General features: G+C 47.7%; 1 protein-coding gene across 1 annotated transcript; it reads left to right on the top strand.

Annotated features, from left to right (window-relative positions):
* The first annotated feature begins 3,752 nt into the window (after positions 1 to 3,752).
* LOC142217892 (uncharacterized) lies at positions 3,753 to 18,914 on the top strand. The gene is made up of 11 exons (XM_075286214.1): positions 3,753 to 3,916; positions 4,629 to 4,856; positions 7,323 to 7,417; positions 12,955 to 13,002; positions 13,910 to 14,168; positions 16,048 to 16,202; positions 16,347 to 16,394; positions 16,674 to 16,950; positions 17,116 to 17,273; positions 18,293 to 18,367; positions 18,859 to 18,914. The coding sequence occupies exons 1-11, from the start codon at positions 3,753 to 3,755 to the stop codon at positions 18,912 to 18,914; spliced, it is 1,563 nt and encodes a 520-aa protein (XP_075142315.1).
* The last annotated feature ends 1,004 nt before the right edge of the window (positions 18,915 to 19,918 follow it).

Genomic DNA, 19,918 nt, shown 5'->3' on the forward strand with positions numbered 1-19,918 from the left:
AAAGAGGTCAGGTGACATCTTGTATCGCCCACACGGGGTCAATGACATATACATATAATCACTTATACATGACCTTATACATATAATCACTGATAAAGCGTACTATGCAGCTACAATGACCCTTCACCTAAGGCTAGGGTCACAACCAATGGAGACTCAGCGAGAGAGAAATATCCTGGACGGAGGACTCAGTATAAAATGGCGGACCCCCGACGCGCCTCATTATAACCTTCTGGGGTCCGCGGGTAGCCACTATTTTAGCAGTCTGGTTCTCCATCATTCAAGTCCCCTTGTGGTCCCCAACGACAGAGACCCCTGCACCGATGTGAACCAAGAATGACCTTGTTACAAGTCTCGGCTTTAAAGGGGCTCTATCAGCAAAATCCTGCTGCTAGAGCCCCACATATGCGTGAAGTCTTTAAAAAGGCCATTCAGGCCCCGTAAATGTTATATTACACTACCCCCCCCCCCCCCCTCCATTTTAAAATAATAACCTAAAAAGAATGTGATCTACTTACCGAACGTGCACTCTGGGCGGGCATTCGTCCACGCCTCTTCTTCCTCCGATGTCTTCAGGTCCCGTCCTCCTCCGGCGCTCGCGAGCGGACACTGATAAAAAAAAATGGCCTGGGCGCATGCGCCGTAGCCGTAGTAGAAGCCGCGTGCTACTGTGCATGAGCCCAGGATATTTTTTTTTTATCAGTGTCCGCTCGCGAGCGCCGGAGGAGGACGGGACCTGAAGACATCGGAGGAAGAAGAGGCGTGGACGAAGATGAAGACACACCCTGAATGCCCGCCCAGTGTGCACGATGCGTAAGTAGAGCACATTCTTTTTAGGTTATTATTTTAAAACGGGGGGGGGTAGTGTAATATAACATTTACGGGGCCTGAATAGCTTTTATAAAGACTTCACACATATGTGGGGCTCTAGCAGCAGGATTTTGCTGATAGAGCCCCTTTAACTTCAATGTTTAGATGTGTTGACCCTGCAGATTGTTACATTGTTTATGTGGAGATTTTGTAACAATGTATTACACAAGACATCTGGGCAGATCTGCTGACAAGACTGATCGAGATACTAAGTATTCAGAAATTCTTATAAATAAGGAGGGAAATCTGAGCCTTATAAGAAGCTTCTACAGTCCTTAGTGATATACAGGGGCTTGCAGAAGTCTTCACACCCCTTGACCTTTGCACAAACTTCAATGGATTTTCTGGAGATTTTCGGTGATAATAACACAAAGTATCAGAGAATTGTGAGGTGGAAGGAAAATGCTGGAAGGTTCTCAGTATGGTAATCCAATAAACATCTGACAAGTGAGGTGTAGAAGTCCTCACCCCCCTGTATATACACCTAGTACTAATATACAACCTACTGCTCCTGTATACAGAGCCTTGCAGAAGTCTTCACCCCCCGTATACTCCTCATACTGTATTATATTTCCCCTCATTCATGTACCATATACAGTGAGGTGTAAAAGTCCTCACCCCCTGTCCCAATACTTTGGTACAATCCCATCTGCAAGTCCTTTGGGCTCGGTCTTTGCCCCCCTAGAGATGACATTTCGGCCCCTTCTTTGCAGTCAGATTGGATGCAGCATCTGTGATCAGTAATCTCAGAGGGATTTGGGTCCGGCCTGTGACGGGGCCGCTCTAACCCCGGAATATTCTGGGATCTGAACCAGTGACTGGGGCTCGGGCCGGAGGTTTCGGGTCATTGCTGGAATCTCCTTCCCAGTCTCAGGTCTTTTGCAGCCTCCAGTCTCCGGTTTTCTTCCAGGATTGCCCTGTATTTCGCTCCATCTTTCCATCACCTCTGAGCGGCTCCCCTGTCCCTGCTAACCCCCCCCCCCCCAGCATGATGCTGCCCCCTATGTGTCACAGTGGGGGGGATGATGGGGTGTTCAGGGGGATGGGCAGGGTTACATTTAGTCCGTTCCCCTTTGGTCTCCTTTCACCGTCTCCCACATGTTTGCGGGGTCCCCCTATATGTCTTGTGGTCATAGACTGCAGACGCCCCTTCTTATGTCTTCCTATGACAATGGTTTCCTTCTTGCCGCTCTTCCATATAGATGGTCAGATTTGTGGGGTGCGCAGTGACCTCTAGTTGTCTTGTGGACAGATTCTCCTGTACCTGAGGATTTCTGCGGCTCCTCTGCACTGACCATGGACCTCTTGGTGGCTTCTCTGACCAGCGCTCTCCTTGTCAGTGATCTGTTAGGTGGGCGGCCATGTCTTGGTACTTTCTCCAGGTTTGGATGATGGATTGTCCCGGGCTCCTCGGGAGATGTTCTTATACCCTGACCCTGCTTTACACTTCTCTATAACTCTATCTCTGATCTGTCTGGTGAGTTCCTTGGTCTTCATGATGCAGTTTGGTCACTAGTGATCTCTAACAAACCACTGAGGGTTCCACAGAACAGATATATATATATACTGAGACTACATTGCACAGCCGGACTCATCTATTAACTCCTTCAGTGACTTCTGACGACAATTGTGTGCCCCGGATTGTATTAGGGGGATCAGACTACAGGGGGTGAAGACTTTTGCATGTTATACTTGTCAGATTTTTATTGGATTCATTTTCCTTCCACGTCACAATTATCTGATCCTGTGAATTGTTATCGCTGAAAATCTCAATAAGATACATGAGTTTGTTTTTGTGACATCTCCTGGCTGACAGGGGCCTCCATTTGTCAGGGGCGCTGCAATGACTTGTCGTCACCTGGAGCCCGCCGTATTGTTACTTCTTAGGTTTGGCGCTCCCCTCTTTCCTCCATGCACATTTTACCGTCCTGATCCCCCTCCAGGAGTGAATGTCTGATATAGTCGTATGGTCATTAAGCCCCAAACTGTCCCTGTGCCTAATGGGTTAATGTCAGCGGCTTCTAGCCCATGTATTATCTATCAGAGCTGGTCTATGGTGAAGGCCTGGCCATGGAAGGGTTACGATGAGGCATCTGATGGCAGCTGTGTAGTATCTGTATGTTTGCCGTCACCCCCATCTTGGCTTCTAACCGCGGCTGCTTCCAGGAAAGTCCTTCCCAAATATTTGTTACCCTGATGAGGTGCCGTGTGCAGCGCCGCTCCCGACAGTCTCCGTCACTCTCTGGATTTTATTACATTGTTGTTGAGGAGAAATAAACTGATAGCGCAGATCTCCTATAATGTACGAGAAGGCCGAGTATAACGTGCAGCAGGTTCTGGAGCTTGGACATGGCCAGTGTCTTGTCTCCTCATCTCCATTGTTATAATAAACAGATTGCCATGACTTGGGGTGACGGCGGACCCCATGGCCGTCCCTCATACTGACTGTATATCCCCCCCTCCATGTAATAACTGTCAGGACACAATAGATTGTCCAGGAACGACGTCCAAACCCAAGTCATGATCTATATCGGAGTATAAAGACATCTGAGGAAGCTGGGCTGAGAGAAGGCGTCTTGTGTGGAAGACGTCTTTGGTCAGGTTGGTGAATTGTATGAAGATGTTTCTCAGTATCTGATATCTATTGTATGTAGACGTCTTCTCAGCGTCCGGCGCTCCCTCTGGAGTCTCCTTTGGCCTCTTCTGACCTTCTGGTTGATGTCATATGTCCCGGGGTCATATGGCAGCTGCAGTAAAGTGAGACACGTGCGCACCACGGCGCCCAGAACCCCCACCGAGAGCGCCGCCATATGTAACATAAGGGAACACTCATATCATCTAAATAATAAGAATAACCTTCCCGGAGCCGCGGTACGTTACACATGGCACCTTGTCAGGATGGCGATATTTGGGACGGACTTTCCAAGAAGATATCGAGATTATCAGCCAAGATCAGGGCGGCGGCAAATGAAACGATGCTAAACCGCTGCACAGGCGATAATAGTGGAAAGCTTAACCCTTTCATGGCAGATTTAGGTCCGTTCTGGTTAATAATTTGGCTGACGGTATAATCTACAGTGAGACTTAATACAGGGGACGATGGCGCTCCTGGGATGTGGCGCTTAGTATCTACCACAGGGGTAGGCGACCTTCTGCACCAGAACTAATGTCACACTACAACTCCCAGCATGCAGATCTGCTCTATCTATATTATAAAGCAGACATTACACATTACATGATATAGCGGTAGTGCTGCGGTATTACAGGTATATAATAGAGCAGACATTATATGATATAGCGGTAGTGCTGCGGTATTACAGGTATATAATAGAGCAGACATTATATGATATAGCGGTAGTGCTGCGGTATTACAGGTATATAATAGAGCAGACATTATATGATATAGCGGTAGTGCTGCGGTATTAGGGTGAGTTCACATGGAGTAAAGTGCCGCGTGATGTGGCACGTATATGCTGTGTGAGATTTTGTGGGCCATATACGCTCCCATTGATTTCAATGGGAGCCGGGATCGTATACGCAGCGCTATTTTGCAGCCGTGATTTTGCAGTATATTAGGTATTATGGAGCAGACATTACATTATATAGCGGTATTACAGGTATATAATAGAGCAGACATTACATGATATAGCGGTAGCGCTGCGGTATTTCGGGTATGTTACGCTCTTTCCATCTTCGCTCTGCTGGGAAGCCTCATACTCTAGACTTTCATCTTTCTCTTTTCCCTCCTCCCTCTTCAGCCCAATTCTCCAGAATTCCACTGTCCTCGTATTGACTAATAACTGTGATTCCTTCCTGAGAACTCCAACCCCCAATATTTCACAACCTGATAGACCAGAATATAAAGCTCTGCACCAGTGCGCACATAGAAACCTCCGCCATGAAGCTTCTATGGATCATTCTGCTACTGACCCTGACCCAAGATGTGATGCTGAAAAAAGTATCCAATCCAATCCGCAGAACATTCCGTGAGTTACAAAACTGACAATAGCTAATGGATAGATAGATAGATAGATAGATAGATAGATAGATAGATAGATAGATAGATAGATAGATAGATAGGAGATAGATAGATAGATAGATAGATAGATAGGAGATAGATAGATAGATAGATAGATAGATAGATAGGAGATAGATAGATAGGAGATAGATAGATAGATAGATAGATAGATAGATAGATAGATAGGACATAGATAGATAGATAGATAGATAGATAGATAGATAGGAGATAGATAGATAGATAGATAGATAGGAGATAGATAGATAGATAGATAGATAGATAGATAGATAGATAGATAGGAGATAGATAGATAGATAGATAGATAGATAGATAGGAGATAGATAGATAGATAGATAGATAGATAGATAGATAGATAGGAGATAGATAGATAGATAGATAGATAGATAGATAGGAGATAGATAGATAGATAGATAGATAGATAGATAGAAGATAGATAGATAGATAGATAGGAGATAGATAGATAGATAGATAGATAGATAGATAGATAGGAGATAGATAGATAGATAGATAGATAGATAGATAGATAGATAGATAGATAGGAGATAGATAGATAGATAGATAGATAGGAGATAGATAGCTAGATAGATAGATAGATAGATAGATAGATAGATAGATAGATAGGAGATAGATAGATAGATAGATAGATAGGAGATAGATAGATAGATAGGAGATAGATAGATAGATAGATAGATAGATAGATAGATAGAAGATAGATAGAAGATAGATAGATAGATAGATAGATAGATAGATAGGAGATAGATAGATAGATAGATAGATAGATAGATAGATAGATAGGAGATAGATAGATAGATAGATAGATAGATAGATAGATAGGAGATAGATGATAGATAGATAGATAGATAGATAGATAGATAGGAGATAGATAGATAGGAGATAGATAGATAGATAGATAGATAGATAGATAGATAGATAGATAGATAGATAGGAGATAGATGATAGATAGCTGTGTCTGACTGTTGTGTATTTCTGGTGTTTCAGGTCACCATGTCTATGGCCTCTCCTATGAGAGAAGGTGAGGTTGCTCTTGCGTTGCTCCCTGTTGGTTATGGGGGCACTCTGTTGCTCCGGTGCGGTCTCCAGTCCCGGCCTGGTTATAAATGTTTCTTCTCTTTCTCAGTCCTGTGTCATATGATGCTGTTTCTTCCTTCTCATGGTATGAAGATCTGTCTTCTGTTTCGGTGCAGAACGTTCCGGGTATGTCACTGTAGTGCTCACTGCATATTCAGGTGACCAATAAATAAAACCGTGCTCATGTTATGTGCCCATACACATTAGACAAAAGCTGGTGAGATCTGAGGACTACTCCGCTAACAGGTGACATTTACCAACTAACGTTATTTCAGCATTTTTTGTGGCATTATTTGGTTACTGAATGGAAGTCATGGGAAACATATAGCAGTGTAATGAGGACAGTATATAGTAGTGTAATGAGGACACTATATAGCAGTGTAATGAGGACACTATATAGCAGTGTTATGAGGACACTATATAGCAGTGTCATGAGGACAGTATATAGCAGTGTCATGAGGACAGTATATAGCAGTGTAATGAGGACACTATATAACAGTGTAATGAGGACACTATATAGCAGTGTTATGAGGACACTATATAGCAGTGTCATGAGGACAGTATATAGCAGTGTAATGAGGACACTATATAGCAGTGTCATGAGGACAGTATATGGCAGTGTAATGAGGACAGTATATGGCAGTGTAATGAGGACAGTATATAGCAGTGTAATGAGGACACTATATAGCAGTGTTATGAGGACACTATATAGCAGTGTCATGAGGACAGTATATAGCAGTGTCATGAGGACAGTATATAGCAGTGTCATGAGGACACTATTTGGCACTATTATGACGACACTATATGGCAATGTTATAAGGGCAGTTTATGGCTCTGTTATGAGGACAGTATATGGCACTATTATTAGGAAACTATATAGCACTATTATAAAGACAGTGTAGAACAGTTATGAGAACAGTATATAACACTATTACAAGGACCATATAGGGCACTGTTATGAGAACAGTATAGGACAGGATTATGAGGACAGTATATAGCACTGTAATGAGGACAGTATATAGCACTGTAATGAGGACAGTATAAGGCACTATTATGAGGACAGTATATGGCACTGTTATGAGGACAGTATATAGCACTGCTACGAGGACAGTATAGGACACTGTTATGAGGACAGTATATGTTACTATTATGAGGACAGTGTAGAACAGTTATGAGGACAGTATATAGCACTGTTATGAGGACAGTATATGGCAGTGTTATGAGGACAGTATATAGCAGTGTTATGAGGACAGTATATAGCAGTGTAATGAGGACAGTATATATCACTGTTAGGAGGACACTGTTGTATATCTGTCTCTTATAGATGTGCTGCTCTCTTATATACATCTTCTTTCTCCATCTTGCCTCCGATTGCTGCAGGTTCTGCCTTCGCGGTAGAGACAATCCCTGATATCGGAGGTAAGTGGCCATTACATTACCTGACATCCCACAATCCTCCTCTTACACGGCTCCTTCTGTGTCCAGGTGAGCCATGAATCCATCTTCAGTAACACGAGACTTCATCTCACAGGATTTGTGTCATGAGGAGTCTCAGAATATAAAACCTGGAGACCGTGCAAAGTGCGAAATCTGAAACACACGATGGTCGCCAATACCTGACTGTAATAGTTGTGGTGGACTTGTGTGTCGCTGAACCCCAAAAACTGTTTGCACCAATTCATCTCAGATGTGGCAGGAAATGTCTCTATCATGTAGAGTAGTAGGTGGGTGTCACAGCCCCGCCCCCTGCTCATAGGAGGGCACAAAGGACCCAAAATAGTCTAATACTAAAATATCTCAAAACTCATCTCAGGTCAAAATCTAAGAAAAACTGCAAAGCCTATCATTACAGTGTTACTCAGTGGTACAGCCTGCGGTGGTAGACAGGGATCGTCTGCATGTCAGTAGTGCAGCCTGGCTCTGAGCCCTGAGATCACCGCTGGTCAGTAGTGCAGCCTGGCTCTGAGCCCGGAGATCACTGCTGGTCAGTAGTGCAGCCTGGCTCTGAGCCCGGAGATCACCGCTGGTCAGTAGTGCAGCCTGGCTCTGAGCCCTGAGATCACCGCTGGTCAGTAGTGCAGCCTGGCTCTGAGCCCTGAGATCACCGCTGGTCAGTAGTGCAGCCTGGCTCTGAGCCCTGAGATCACCGCTGGTCAGTAGTGCAGCCTGGCTCTGAGCCCGGAGATCACCGCTGGTCAGTAGTGCAGCCTGGCTCTGAGCCCTGAGATCACCGCTGGTCAGTAGTGCAGCCTGGCTCTGAGCCCTGAGATCACCGCTGGTCAGTAGTGCAGCCTGGCTCTGAGCCCGGAGATCACCGCTGGTCAGTAGTGCAGCCTGGCTCTGAGCCCGGAGATCACCGCTGGTCAGTAGTGCAGCCTGGCTCTGAGCCCGGAGATCACCGCTGGTCAGTAGTGCAGCCTGGCTCTGAGCCCTGAGATCACCGCTGGTCAGTAGTGCAGCCTGGCTCTGAGCCCGGAGATCACTGCTGGTCAGTAGTGCAGCCTGGCTCTGAGCCCGGAGATCACCGCTGGTCAGTAGTGCAGCCTGGCTCTGAGCCCTGAGATCACCGCTGGTCAGTAGTGCAGCCTGGCTCTGAGCCCGGAGATCACTGCTGGTCAGTAGTGCAGCCTGGCTCTGAGCCCTGAGATCACCGCTGGTCAGTAGTGCAGCCTGGCTCTGAGCCCGGAGATCACCGCTGGTCAGTAGTGCAGCCTGGCTCTGAGCCCTGAGATCACCGCTGGTCAGTAGTGCAGCCTGGCTCTGAGCCCGGAGATCACTGCTGGTCAGTAGTGCAGCCTGGCTCTGAGCCCGGAGATCACCGCTGGTCAGTAGTGCAGCCTGGCTCTGAGCCCTGAGATCACCGCTGGTCAGTAGTGCAGCCTGGCTCTGAGCCCGGAGATCACTGCTGGTCAGTAGTGCAGCCTGGCTCTGAGCCCTGAGATCACCGCTGGTCAGTAGTGCAGCCTGGCTCTGAGCCCTGAGATCACTGCTGGTCAGTAGTGCAGCCTGGCTCTGAGCCCGGAGATCACCGCTGGTCAGTAGTGCAGCCTGGCTCTGAGCCCTGAGATCACCGCTGGTCAGTAGTGCAGCCTGGCTCTGAGCCCGGAGATCACCGCTGGTCAGTAGTGCAGCCTGGCTCTGAGCCCTGAGATCACCGCTGGTCAGTAGTGCAGCCTGGCTCTGAGCCCGGAGATCACCGCTGGTCAGTAGTGCAGCCTGGCTCTGAGCCCTGAGATCACCGCTGGTCAGTAGTGCAGCCTGGCTCTGAGCCCGGAGATCACTGCTGGTCAGTAGTGCAGCCTGGCTCTGAGCCCGGAGATCACCGCTGGTCAGTAGTGCAGCCTGGCTCTGAGCCCTGAGATCACCGCTGGTCAGTAGTGCAGCCTGGCTCTGAGCCATGAGATCACCGCTGGTCAGTATTGCAGCCTGGCTCTGAGCCCTGAGATCACCGCTGGTCAGTAGTGCAGCCTGGCTCTGAGCCCGGAGATCACTGCTGGTCAGTAGTGCAGCCTGGCTCTGAGCCCGGAGATCACCGCTGGTCAGTAGTGCAGCCTGGCTCTGAGCCCTGAGATCACCGCTGGTCAGTAGTGCAGCCTGGCTCTGAGCCCGGAGATCACCGCTGGTCAGTAGTGCAGCCTGGCTCTGAGCCATGAGATCACCGCTGGTCAGTATTGCAGCCTGGCTCTGAGCCCTGAGATCACCGCTGGTCAGTAGTGCAGCCTGGCTCTGAGCCCTGAGATCACCGCTGGTCAGTAGTGCAGCCTGGCTCTGAGCCCTGAGATCACCGCTGGTCAGTAGTGCAGCCTGGCTCTGAGCCCTGAGATCACCGCTGGTCAGTAGTGCAGCCTGGCTCTGAGCCCTGAGATCACCGCTGGTCAGTAGTGCAGCCTGGCTCTGAGCCCGGAGATCACCGCTGGTCAGTAGTGCAGCCTGGCTCTGAACCCGGAGATCACCGCTGGTCAGTAGTGCAGCCTGGCTCTGAGCCCTGAGATCACCGCTGGTCAGTAGTGCAGCCTGGCTCTGAGCCCTGAGATCACCGCTGGTCAGTAGTGCAGCCTGGCTCTGAGCCCTGAGATCACCGCTGGTCAGTAGTGCAGCCTGGCTCTGAGCCCGGAGATCACCGCTGGTCAGTAGTGCAGCCTGGCTCTGAGCCCTGAGATCACCGCTGGTCAGTAGTGCAGCCTGGCTCTGAGCCCTGAGATCACCGCTGGTCAGTAGTGCAGCCTGGCTCTGAGCCCTGAGATCACCGCTGGTCAGTAGTGCAGCCTGGCTCTGAGCCATGAGATCACCGCTGGTCAGTAGTGCAGCCTGGCTCTGAGCCCTGAGATCACCGCTGGTCAGTAGTGCAGCCTGGCTCTGAGCCCGGAGATCACCGCTGGTCAGTAGTGCAGCCTGGCTCTGAGCCCTGAGATCACCGCTGGTCAGTAGTGCAGCCTGGCTCTGAGCCCGGAGATCACCGCTGGTCAGTAGTGCAGCCTGGCTCTGAGCCCTGAGATCACCGCTGGTCAGTAGTGCAGCCTGGCTCTGAGCCCTGAGATCACCGCTGGTCAGTAGTGCAGCCTGGCTCTGAGCCATGAGATCACCGCTGGTCAGTAGTGCAGCCTGGCTCTGAGCCCTGAGATCACCGCTGGTCAGTAGTGCAGCCTGGCTCTGAGCCCGGAGATCACCGCTGGTCAGTAGTGCAGCCTGGCTCTGAGCCCTGAGATCACCGCTGGTCAGTAGTGCAGCCTGGCTCTGAGCCCTGAGATCACCGCTGGCCAGTAGTGCAGCCTGGCTCTGAGCCCGGAGATCACCGCTGGTCAGTAGTGCAGCCTGGCTCTGAGCCCTGAGATCACCGCTGGTCAGTAGTGCAGCCTGGCTCTGAGCCCGGAGATCACCGCTGGTCAGTAGTGCAGCCTGGCTCTGAGCCCTGAGATCACCGCTGGTCAGTAGTGCAGCCTGGCTCTGAGCCCTGAGATCACCGCTGGCCAGTAGTGCAGCCTGGCTCTGAGCCCGGAGATCACTGCTGGTCAGTAGTGCAGCCTGGCTCTGAGCCCTGAGATCACCGCTGGTCAGTAGTGCAGCCTGGCTCTGAGCCCGGAGATCACTGCTGGTCAGTAGTGCAGCCTGGCTCTGAGCCCTGAGATCACCGCTGGTCAGTAGTGCAGCCTGGCTCTGAGCCCTGAGATCACCGCTGGCCAGTAGTGCAGCCTGGCTCTGAGCCCTGAGATCACCGCTGGTCAGTAGTGCAGCCTGGCTCTGAGCCCTGAGATCACCGCTGGTCAGTAGTGCAGCCTGGCTCTGAGCCCTGAGATCACCGCTGGTCAGTAGTGCAGCCTGGCTCTGAGCCCGGAGATCACCGCTGGTCAGTAGTGCAGCCTGGCTCTGAACCCGGAGATCACCGCTGGTCAGTAGTGCAGCCTGGCTCTGAGCCCTGAGATCACCGCTGGTCAGTAGTGCAGCCTGGCTCTGAGCCCTGAGATCACCGCTGGTCAGTAGTGCAGCCTGGCTCTGAGCCCTGAGATCACCGCTGGTCAGTAGTGCAGCCTGGCTCTGAGCCCGGAGATCACCGCTGGTCAGTAGTGCAGCCTGGCTCTGAGCCCTGAGATCACCGCTGGTCAGTAGTGCAGCCTGGCTCTGAGCCCTGAGATCACCGCTGGTCAGTAGTGCAGCCTGGCTCTGAGCCCTGAGATCACCGCTGGTCAGTAGTGCAGCCTGGCTCTGAGCCCTGAGATCACCGCTGGTCAGTAGTGCAGCCTGGCTCTGAGCCATGAGATCACCGCTGGTCAGTAGTGCAGCCTGGCTCTGAGCCATGAGATCACCGCTGGTCAGTAGTGCAGCCTGGCTCTGAGCCCTGAGATCACCGCTGGTCAGTAGTGCAGCCTGGCTCTGAGCCCTGAGATCACCGCTGGTCAGTAGTGCAGCCTGGCTCTGAGCCCGGAGATCACCGCTGGTCAGTAGTGCAGCCTGGCTCTGAGCCCTGAGATCACCGCTGGTCAGTAGTGCAGCCTGGCTCTGAGCCCGGAGATCACCGCTGGTCAGTAGTGCAGCCTGGCTCTGAGCCCTGAGATCACCGCTGGTCAGTAGTGCAGCCTGGCTCTGAGCCCGGAGATCACTGCTGGTCAGTAGTGCAGCCTGGCTCTGAGCCCTGAGATCACCGCTGGTCAGTAGTGCAGCCTGGCTCTGAGCCCTGAGATCACCGCTGGCCAGTAGTGCAGCCTGGCTCTGAGCCCTGAGATCACCGCTGGTCAGTAGTGCAGCCTGGCTCTGAGCCCTGAGATCACTGCTGGTCAGTAGTGCAGCCTGGCTCTGAGCCCTGAGATCACCGCTGGTCAGTAGTGCAGCCTGGCTCTGAGCCATGAGATCACCGCTGGTCAGTAGTGCAGCCTGGCTCTGAGCCCTGAGATCACCGCTGGTCAGTAGTGCAGCCTGGCTCTGAGCCATGAGATCACCGCTGGTCAGTAGTGCAGCCTGGCTCTGAGCCATGAGATCACCGCTGGTCAGTAGTGCAGCCTGGCTCTGAGCCCTGAGATCACCGCTGGTCAGTAGTGCAGCCTGGCTCTGAGCCATGAGATCACCGCTGGTCAGTAGTGCAGCCTGGCTCTGAGCCCTGAGATCACCGCTGGTCAGTAGTGCAGCCTGGCTCTGAGCCCGGATATCACTGCTGTTGGTCCATAACGTGTCTGTTTTCTTAGCTGGAATCACCAAACCTTTTTGTCTCGCAAGGACATATATATATGGTGATATGTGAGATCTCAGTGGAGACTGACGGCGTCTACTTGTTATTATGTGTGGTGGTAAATAGTATTATTAGTGATTGTTTTATTCTGAGTGTTATTATTATATTATTATTATTATTATGATTAATTATTATTATTTATTATTATTATATCATTATTAATTATTATTATTATTATTATTATTATTATTATTATTATTATGAGATTTCTTACAATTTATTGATTCTGTTATTTCAGGACTTTGGGAGTCAGAGATCGGCAGCTTTAAGAAGAGTTCATTTCCAGGTAACTATAAATGTGTAAGATCTCGTCCAATCCACAAGAAATCCCTATTGTGTGTCTTATTCCTTATGTCCTGGCTTTGTACTCATCCTGTTTGTTATATCCCTGTCTATGACTACAAGGCAGACCCCTTAACCCCATCCTACCCCGTACATTTACCCCACAGGACGGTGCAGCCACTTTGGGGTTTCAGAGGCTGAGAGCTCTAGCACTTTGTTCCTCCTCTCAGACAGTAGACGCCAGTTTACCATTATGCAGTATATACATATTATTATATGGGACTTTTTTATATTATTATATATTATTATTATTATTATTATTATTATTATTATTATTATTTGTTATTATATTATTATTATTATTATATTATTACATGTTACATTTTTATTATTATATATATTGTTATTATTCTTATTCTTATTATTATTACTACGCTATTATTATTATTATTATTATTACGCTTCTATGTGAGCGTGCTGTTCGGATTGGCTGATCCGAAGAGTACTCGCTCATCTCTAATTATTATATATTATATTATTACATGTGACATTTTTATTGTTATATATTATTATTATTATTATTATTATATATATTATTATTTTTTATTATTATTATTATTATACATTATATTATATTATTACATGTTACATTTTTATTATTATATATATTGTTATTATTATTATTATTATATTATTATGTTATATTATTACATGTGACATTTTTATTATTATATATATTGTTGTTGTTATTATTATTATTATTATTATTACTATATTATGTTATATTATTACATGTGACATTTTTATTATTATATATATTGTTGTTATTATTATTATTATTATTACTATATTATGTTATATTATTACATGTGACATTTTTCTATAGAAGACTCTTTGATGTGTTTGTTTAGATCACAATGTGGCACCAAATGGACAAAGTTCCCAATCCAGCACCAAGAAGAGCAGCCCGTCCAGATACGCCATAGACAGCTGGGTCTCTACGTGCACCATGACAGAGGTGGAGGACGAGCCCTGGTGGTCTCTGGATCTGAGGTCCAATCACATCATCAGCTTTGTCGCTGTCACAAATAGAAGAGATTGTTGTGCCGAGAAACTGGATGGAGCCGAAATACACATAGGAAACAATGCAGACTGGAAGGAGAACCCCAGGTATATAGGGGACATGTATTATCTGTAGGTATATAGGTGACATGTATTATCTGTAGGTATATAGGTGACATGTATCATCTGTAGGTATATAGGTGCCATGTATCATCTGTAGGTATAGAGGTGCCATGTATCATCTGTAGGTATAGAGGTGCCATGTATCATCTGTAGGTATATAGGTAACATGTATTATCTGTAGGTATATACTGTAGGTGACATGTACTATCTGTAGGTATATAGGTGACATGTATTATCTGTAGGTATAGAGGTGCCATGTATCATCTGTAGGTATATAGGTGCCATGTATTATCTGTAGGTATATAGGTGCCATGTATCATCTGTAGGTATATAGGTGACATGTATTATCTGTAGGTATATAGGTGCCATGTATCATCTGTAGGTATATAGGTAACATGTATTATCTGTAGGTATATACTGTAGGTGACATGTACTATCTGTAGGTATATAGGTGACATGTATTATCTGTAGGTATATAGGTGACATGTATCATCTGTAGGTATATAGGTAACATGTATTATCTGTAGGTATATACTGTAGGTGACATGTACTATCTGTAGGTATATAGGTGACATGTATTATCTGTAGGTATATAGGTGCCATGTATTATCTGTAGGTATAGAGGTGCCATGTATCATCTGTAGGTATATAGGTAACATGTATTATCTGTAGGTATATACTGTAGGTGACATGTACTATCTGTAGGTATATAGGTGACATGTATTATCTGTAGGTATATACTGTAGGTGACATGTATCATCTGTAGGTATATAGGTGTCATGTATTATCTGTAGGTATATAGGTGTCATGTATTATCTGTAGGTATATAGGTGTCATGTATTATCTGTAGGTATATAGGTGACATGTATCATCTGTAGGTATATAGGTGACATGTATCATCTGTAGGTATATAGGTGACATGTATTATCTGTAGGTATATAGGTGACATGTATCATTTGTAGGTATATAGGTGACATGTATCATCTGTAGGTATATAGGTGCCATGTATTATCTGTAGGTATATAGGTGACATGTATCATCTGTAGGTATATAGGTAACATGTATTATCTGTAGGTATATACTGTAGATGACATGTACTATCTGTAGGTATATAGGTGACATGTATTATCTGTTGGTATATACTGTAGGTGACATGTATCATCTGTAGGTATATAGGTGACATGTATTATCTGTAGGTATATAGGTGTCATGTATTATCTGTAGGTATATAGGTGACATGTATTATCTGTAGGTATATAGGTGACATGTATTATCTGTAGGTATATAGGTGACATGTATCATCTGTAGGTATATAGGTGACATGTATCATCTGTAGGTATATAGGTGACGTATTATCTGTAGGTATATAGGTGCCATGTATCATCTGTAGGTATATAGATGACATGTATTATCTGTAGGTATATAGGTGACATGTATTATCTATACATGAGTATACAGGAAGGAAGTCTCCGTGTATATAGATGACATTTAGGCTCTGGGTTACTATGTGACAAGTATATTAGTGATATTAAGGTGATAACATGGCAGATCAGACTGTATCTCGCCTCTCTCCTGTGACTCCTCCGCTTACACTTCGCCTCCGCCTGCCTTATAGTCTGAGCTTTATGTAACGATTGTTGTAGCCAAATAACCTAAAGGGCAGAATGAGCCGGAAAGTGGGTTATAGAATCCTGGTGGAATATGTCCAATCCTACCAAACAGCCCCTGACATCTCACCCTCCTGGACATCCCATCAGTCCTGGATGAGGATCCCACAACGTCACCTCCATGAATGTCTGCTATGTCAGTAGGACCAGTCACGAGTATATAATGATCTGTATGTTTGTCTATGGCTGCTGCACAGATGTGGCGTCGTCTCTTCCATTGGACTTGGAGAAACCTTCTCGTTCCCCTGTGGTGGTTTACAGGGCCGCTATGTGACCATTGCCCTGCCAAACAAGAACACATCCCTCTCCTTATGTGAAGTCCAAGTGTTCGGCCACCGTCACGAACCCTCCGGTAACAAACTCAACTTCTCTCTAAATCCCCCAAATGTACAAATAGCCATTATTATGTAAGAAGGCGAGAGTGACGGTCTGGAGCAGCCGCCATAACCGAGACACCACTGACATTGTCTTCATGTCTTGTATCTTTCCACTACAGAGAATGAAATAAACACATCGAAAGAATCCGAGAATCTTCTGCATGGAGGTGACATTCTTATTATATTACTATTATTACTATTGTATTATTACTCTGCAATTACTGTTATTAATATGGTTACAAATGTATTATTATTAATTATTATTATTATTATTATTAATTATTATTATTGTTATTATATTATTATTATTATATTATTATTATTATTATTATTATTATTATTGTTGTTATTATTATTCTTATTATATTATTATTATTATTATTATTTTATTCTTTTTAATCTGCAGATTATTTTTCTTACAAACCAATGAACTTGTTTTCTTGTAGCCCCGAATGTCGCTCAGCGGGGGACGGCTTCCCAATCCAGTGACTACGCCCCCGCCACCCCAGCCAGGCTCGCCATTGATGGTTCATTCAGTAACAATTACCCACAATGCACCCACACCGATTACGACCAAGACCCCTGGTGGACCCTGGACCTGCGATCTAAAATGAGGGTTTTTTCTGTCGCCATAACTAACCGGGCAGATTGCTGTGAAGAGAGAATGAATGGGGTGGAGGTCCGCATAGGGGATGCCAAAGGAGATGGACAGAGCAATCCAAGGTAAGAGGCGTGAGATAGTTACAGACAGATGTAGCAGAGCTGATTTGGTTATTTGGTACAAGTCATGGAGATACGGCAGTGTTTTATCACCTTCCAGAAAATAAAGAGCCATAGAACAAATCCAGCTCTGCTACATCTGTATACAGCTAATAATCCTCTCCCCAGGTGCGCCATTATCTCCAGCATTGCCAAGGGGAAAACTCTAGCTGTAAATTGTCACGGGATGGAGGGCCAGTATGTGTCTATTATTATAGAAGGTCGCAAAGAATATCTGACCCTGTGTGAGGTGCAAGTGTTTGCTCTACCAGCGGAGAAGAAGGAAGGTAAGGAGCCCTCCGTTCCCCTCTGTCCCCCTCCAGAACCCTCCATTCCCCTCCAGACCCCTCTGTCCCTCTCCAGACCCCTCCATTCCCCTCTAGACCCCTCCGTTCCCCTCCAGACCTCTCCGTCCCCCTCCAGACCCCTCCATTCCCCTCCAGAACCCTCTGTCCCTCTCCAGACCCCTCCATTCCCCTCTAGACCCCTCCGTTCCCCTCCAGACCCCTCCGTTCCCCTCCAGACCCCTCTGTTCCCCTCCAGACCCCTCTGTCCCTCTCCAGACCCCTCTGTCCTCCCCAGACCCCTCCGTTCCCCTCCAGACCCCTCTGTCCTCCCCCAGACCCCTCTGTCTCTCTCCAGACCCCTCCGTTCCCCTCCAGACCCCTCTGTCCCCCTCCAGACCCCTCTGTCCCTCTCCAGACCCCTCCATTCCCCTCTAGACCCCTCCGTTCCCCTCCAGACCCCTCCGTTCCCCTCCAGACCCCTCTGTCCCTCTCCAGACCCCTCTGTTCCCCTCCAGACCCCTCTGTCCCTCTCCAGACCCCTCTGTCCTCCCCCAGACCCCTCCGTTCCCCTCCAGACCCCTCTGTCCTCCCCCAGACCCCTCTGTCCCCCACCAGACCCCTCTGTCCCCCTCCAGACCCCTCTGTCCCTCTCCAGACCCCTCTGTCCCCCTCCAGACCCCTCTGTCTCTCTCCAGACCCCTCCGTTCCCCTCCAGACCCCTGTCCCTCTCCAGACCCCTCTGTCCCTCTCCAGACCCCTCTGTCCTCCCCCAGACCCCTCCGTTCCCCTCCAGACCCCCCTCTCTCTCCAGACCCCTCTGTCCTCCCCCAGACCCCTCTGTCCCCCTCCAGACCCCTCTGTCCCTCTCCAGACCCCTCTGTCCCCCTCCAGACCCCTCCGTTCCCCTCCAGACCCCTCTGTCTCTCTCCAGACTCCTCTCACCACTCTTTTTGCAGGTTGCTTTCTATAGAATCTGGATATAATTTTTGCTAACTATTTATCACTCACTTTAATTGCAGAAATAATAATATTCCCGGAGCTGCAGCCAACGAAAGATCCAAGAGGTACCAGCTTACACATGGCGGTCATAGCGGGTGTGTGGGGGAGGGGAGGTGTGCGGGGTGGGGGGGTTATTGCATAACTCAGTTCATTTTGATACCTTTGCAGCGTTATGTACCCTATAGCTACAATTCCAGTTTCTGTGGTGTGATCTGTAAGGGCTCCCCTATAGCATCCCATCTATACAGTACAATTATCCTATAGAGAAGGTCAGGCCAGGGCAGGGCAGGGCAGGTCAGGGCAGATAAGATTCGGACTCTTAGTTTGGGCTCTTGTGGAGACTTTTGCAACCAGAGCAGCTCATGGATAATAGAGGTGGTGAAAGGGTCTTCTGTCCTCTCAGGGATAGCGCCTCTCCTGGCTGTGACCGGTATTGCAGATGTCAGTTCTAATGACTGAGGTCAGAAGTCTCGAGCAGTTGCTGGAAACACTTAGATCTTAGACTAATCTACAACGTCTTGTCATGTCTGTGTCCTGGGATTGTCGATTGTTTGATTATAAGATGATGAGAAATTTTTTTTTCCAGATAAACAGAAAACTGAAGATAAAAAGGAAGGCAAAGCTGTAGACGCAGGTACATAAGGATATGGGTATAGGGTCTGGGGTCTGATGGCCGGGGGTAGCAGAGGGCTCTGCGGCTGAAATGCAATGTGGAAACCAGTCTCCAATCAGTCTCACCTTGAAGTTCCCGTCTCCGCTCCCTCAGACTCATCTCGTTCTCTAACTCCATTTCAGAAACTACTGTGTCAGCAAAAAAATTACCAACCTACAAAGTGTCCCAGTCAAGCACCAAGGGCGAGGGATCGGCCAGGAAAGCCGTGGATGGGCTATTAACCCCACAAGACCCCGGAGCACAATGTGCCGTCACCGAGGAGCAGTATGAGCCCTGGTGGATGGTGGACATGGAGCGCCAACATCAAATCCACTCCATCGCCATCACCAGCAGGAAGGATTGCTGCTCCTCACACCTGGACGGCGCAGAGATCCGCATAGGAAACAACGACTCCGACTGGACGCATCACAATATGTAAGTCACAGGGTATGAGGGGCTCACCGCATAGATAGTGCAGCCCCCTCACATACCTGCACCCCCTGTAGCTATAGATAGTGCAGCCCCCTCACTTACCTGCACCCCCTGTAGCTATAGATAGTGCAGCCCCTCACATACTTGCACCCCCTGTAGTTATAGATAGTGCAGCCCCCTCACTTACCTGCACCCCCTGTAGCTATAGATAGTGCAGCCCCCTTATATACCTGCACCCCCTGTAGCTATATATATATTGCAGCCCCTCATATATATGGATAGATACGGTATATAGATGATATACAAGCGGATCCATCTTTCCTCCCTCTGACAGCTGTGCCACAGTCTCCTCTGTAGGACTTGGTGAAACTGTCTCATTTTACTGCAATTGGATGGTCGGGAAATTGGTGACCATTGTGATGCCCAATAAGACGGGATCCCTCGCCTTGTGTCAAGTGCAGGTGTTTGGCCGAAGACCCGGTAAGTCCATGGGCTGAGCTGGACGCACAGCTTACACTCTAGTAGCCCCGCACAAGCCATCTGGACCCTGGCCAGATGAGGG

This window comes from Leptodactylus fuscus, chromosome 9 (genome assembly GCF_031893055.1).
Source record: "Leptodactylus fuscus isolate aLepFus1 chromosome 9, aLepFus1.hap2, whole genome shotgun sequence".
Classification (NCBI taxonomy): domain Eukaryota; kingdom Metazoa; phylum Chordata; class Amphibia; order Anura; family Leptodactylidae; genus Leptodactylus; species Leptodactylus fuscus.

What these genes read in the sequence shown, in the direction of transcription:
- LOC142217892 (XM_075286214.1), top strand. Translation starts at nt 3,753, where the DNA reads ATGGCACCTTGTCAGGATGGCGATATTTGGGACGGACTTTCCAAGAAG. An exon ending in GCAGATTTAGGTCCGTTCTG is followed by an intron (nt 3,917 to 4,628) that starts GTTAATAATTTG and finishes CTCCCTCTTCAG; the next exon opens with CCCAATTCTCCAGAATTCCA. An exon ending in GACTGGAAGGAGAACCCCAG is followed by an intron (nt 14,169 to 16,047) that starts GTATATAGGGGA and finishes GCTGCTGCACAG; the next exon opens with ATGTGGCGTCGTCTCTTCCA.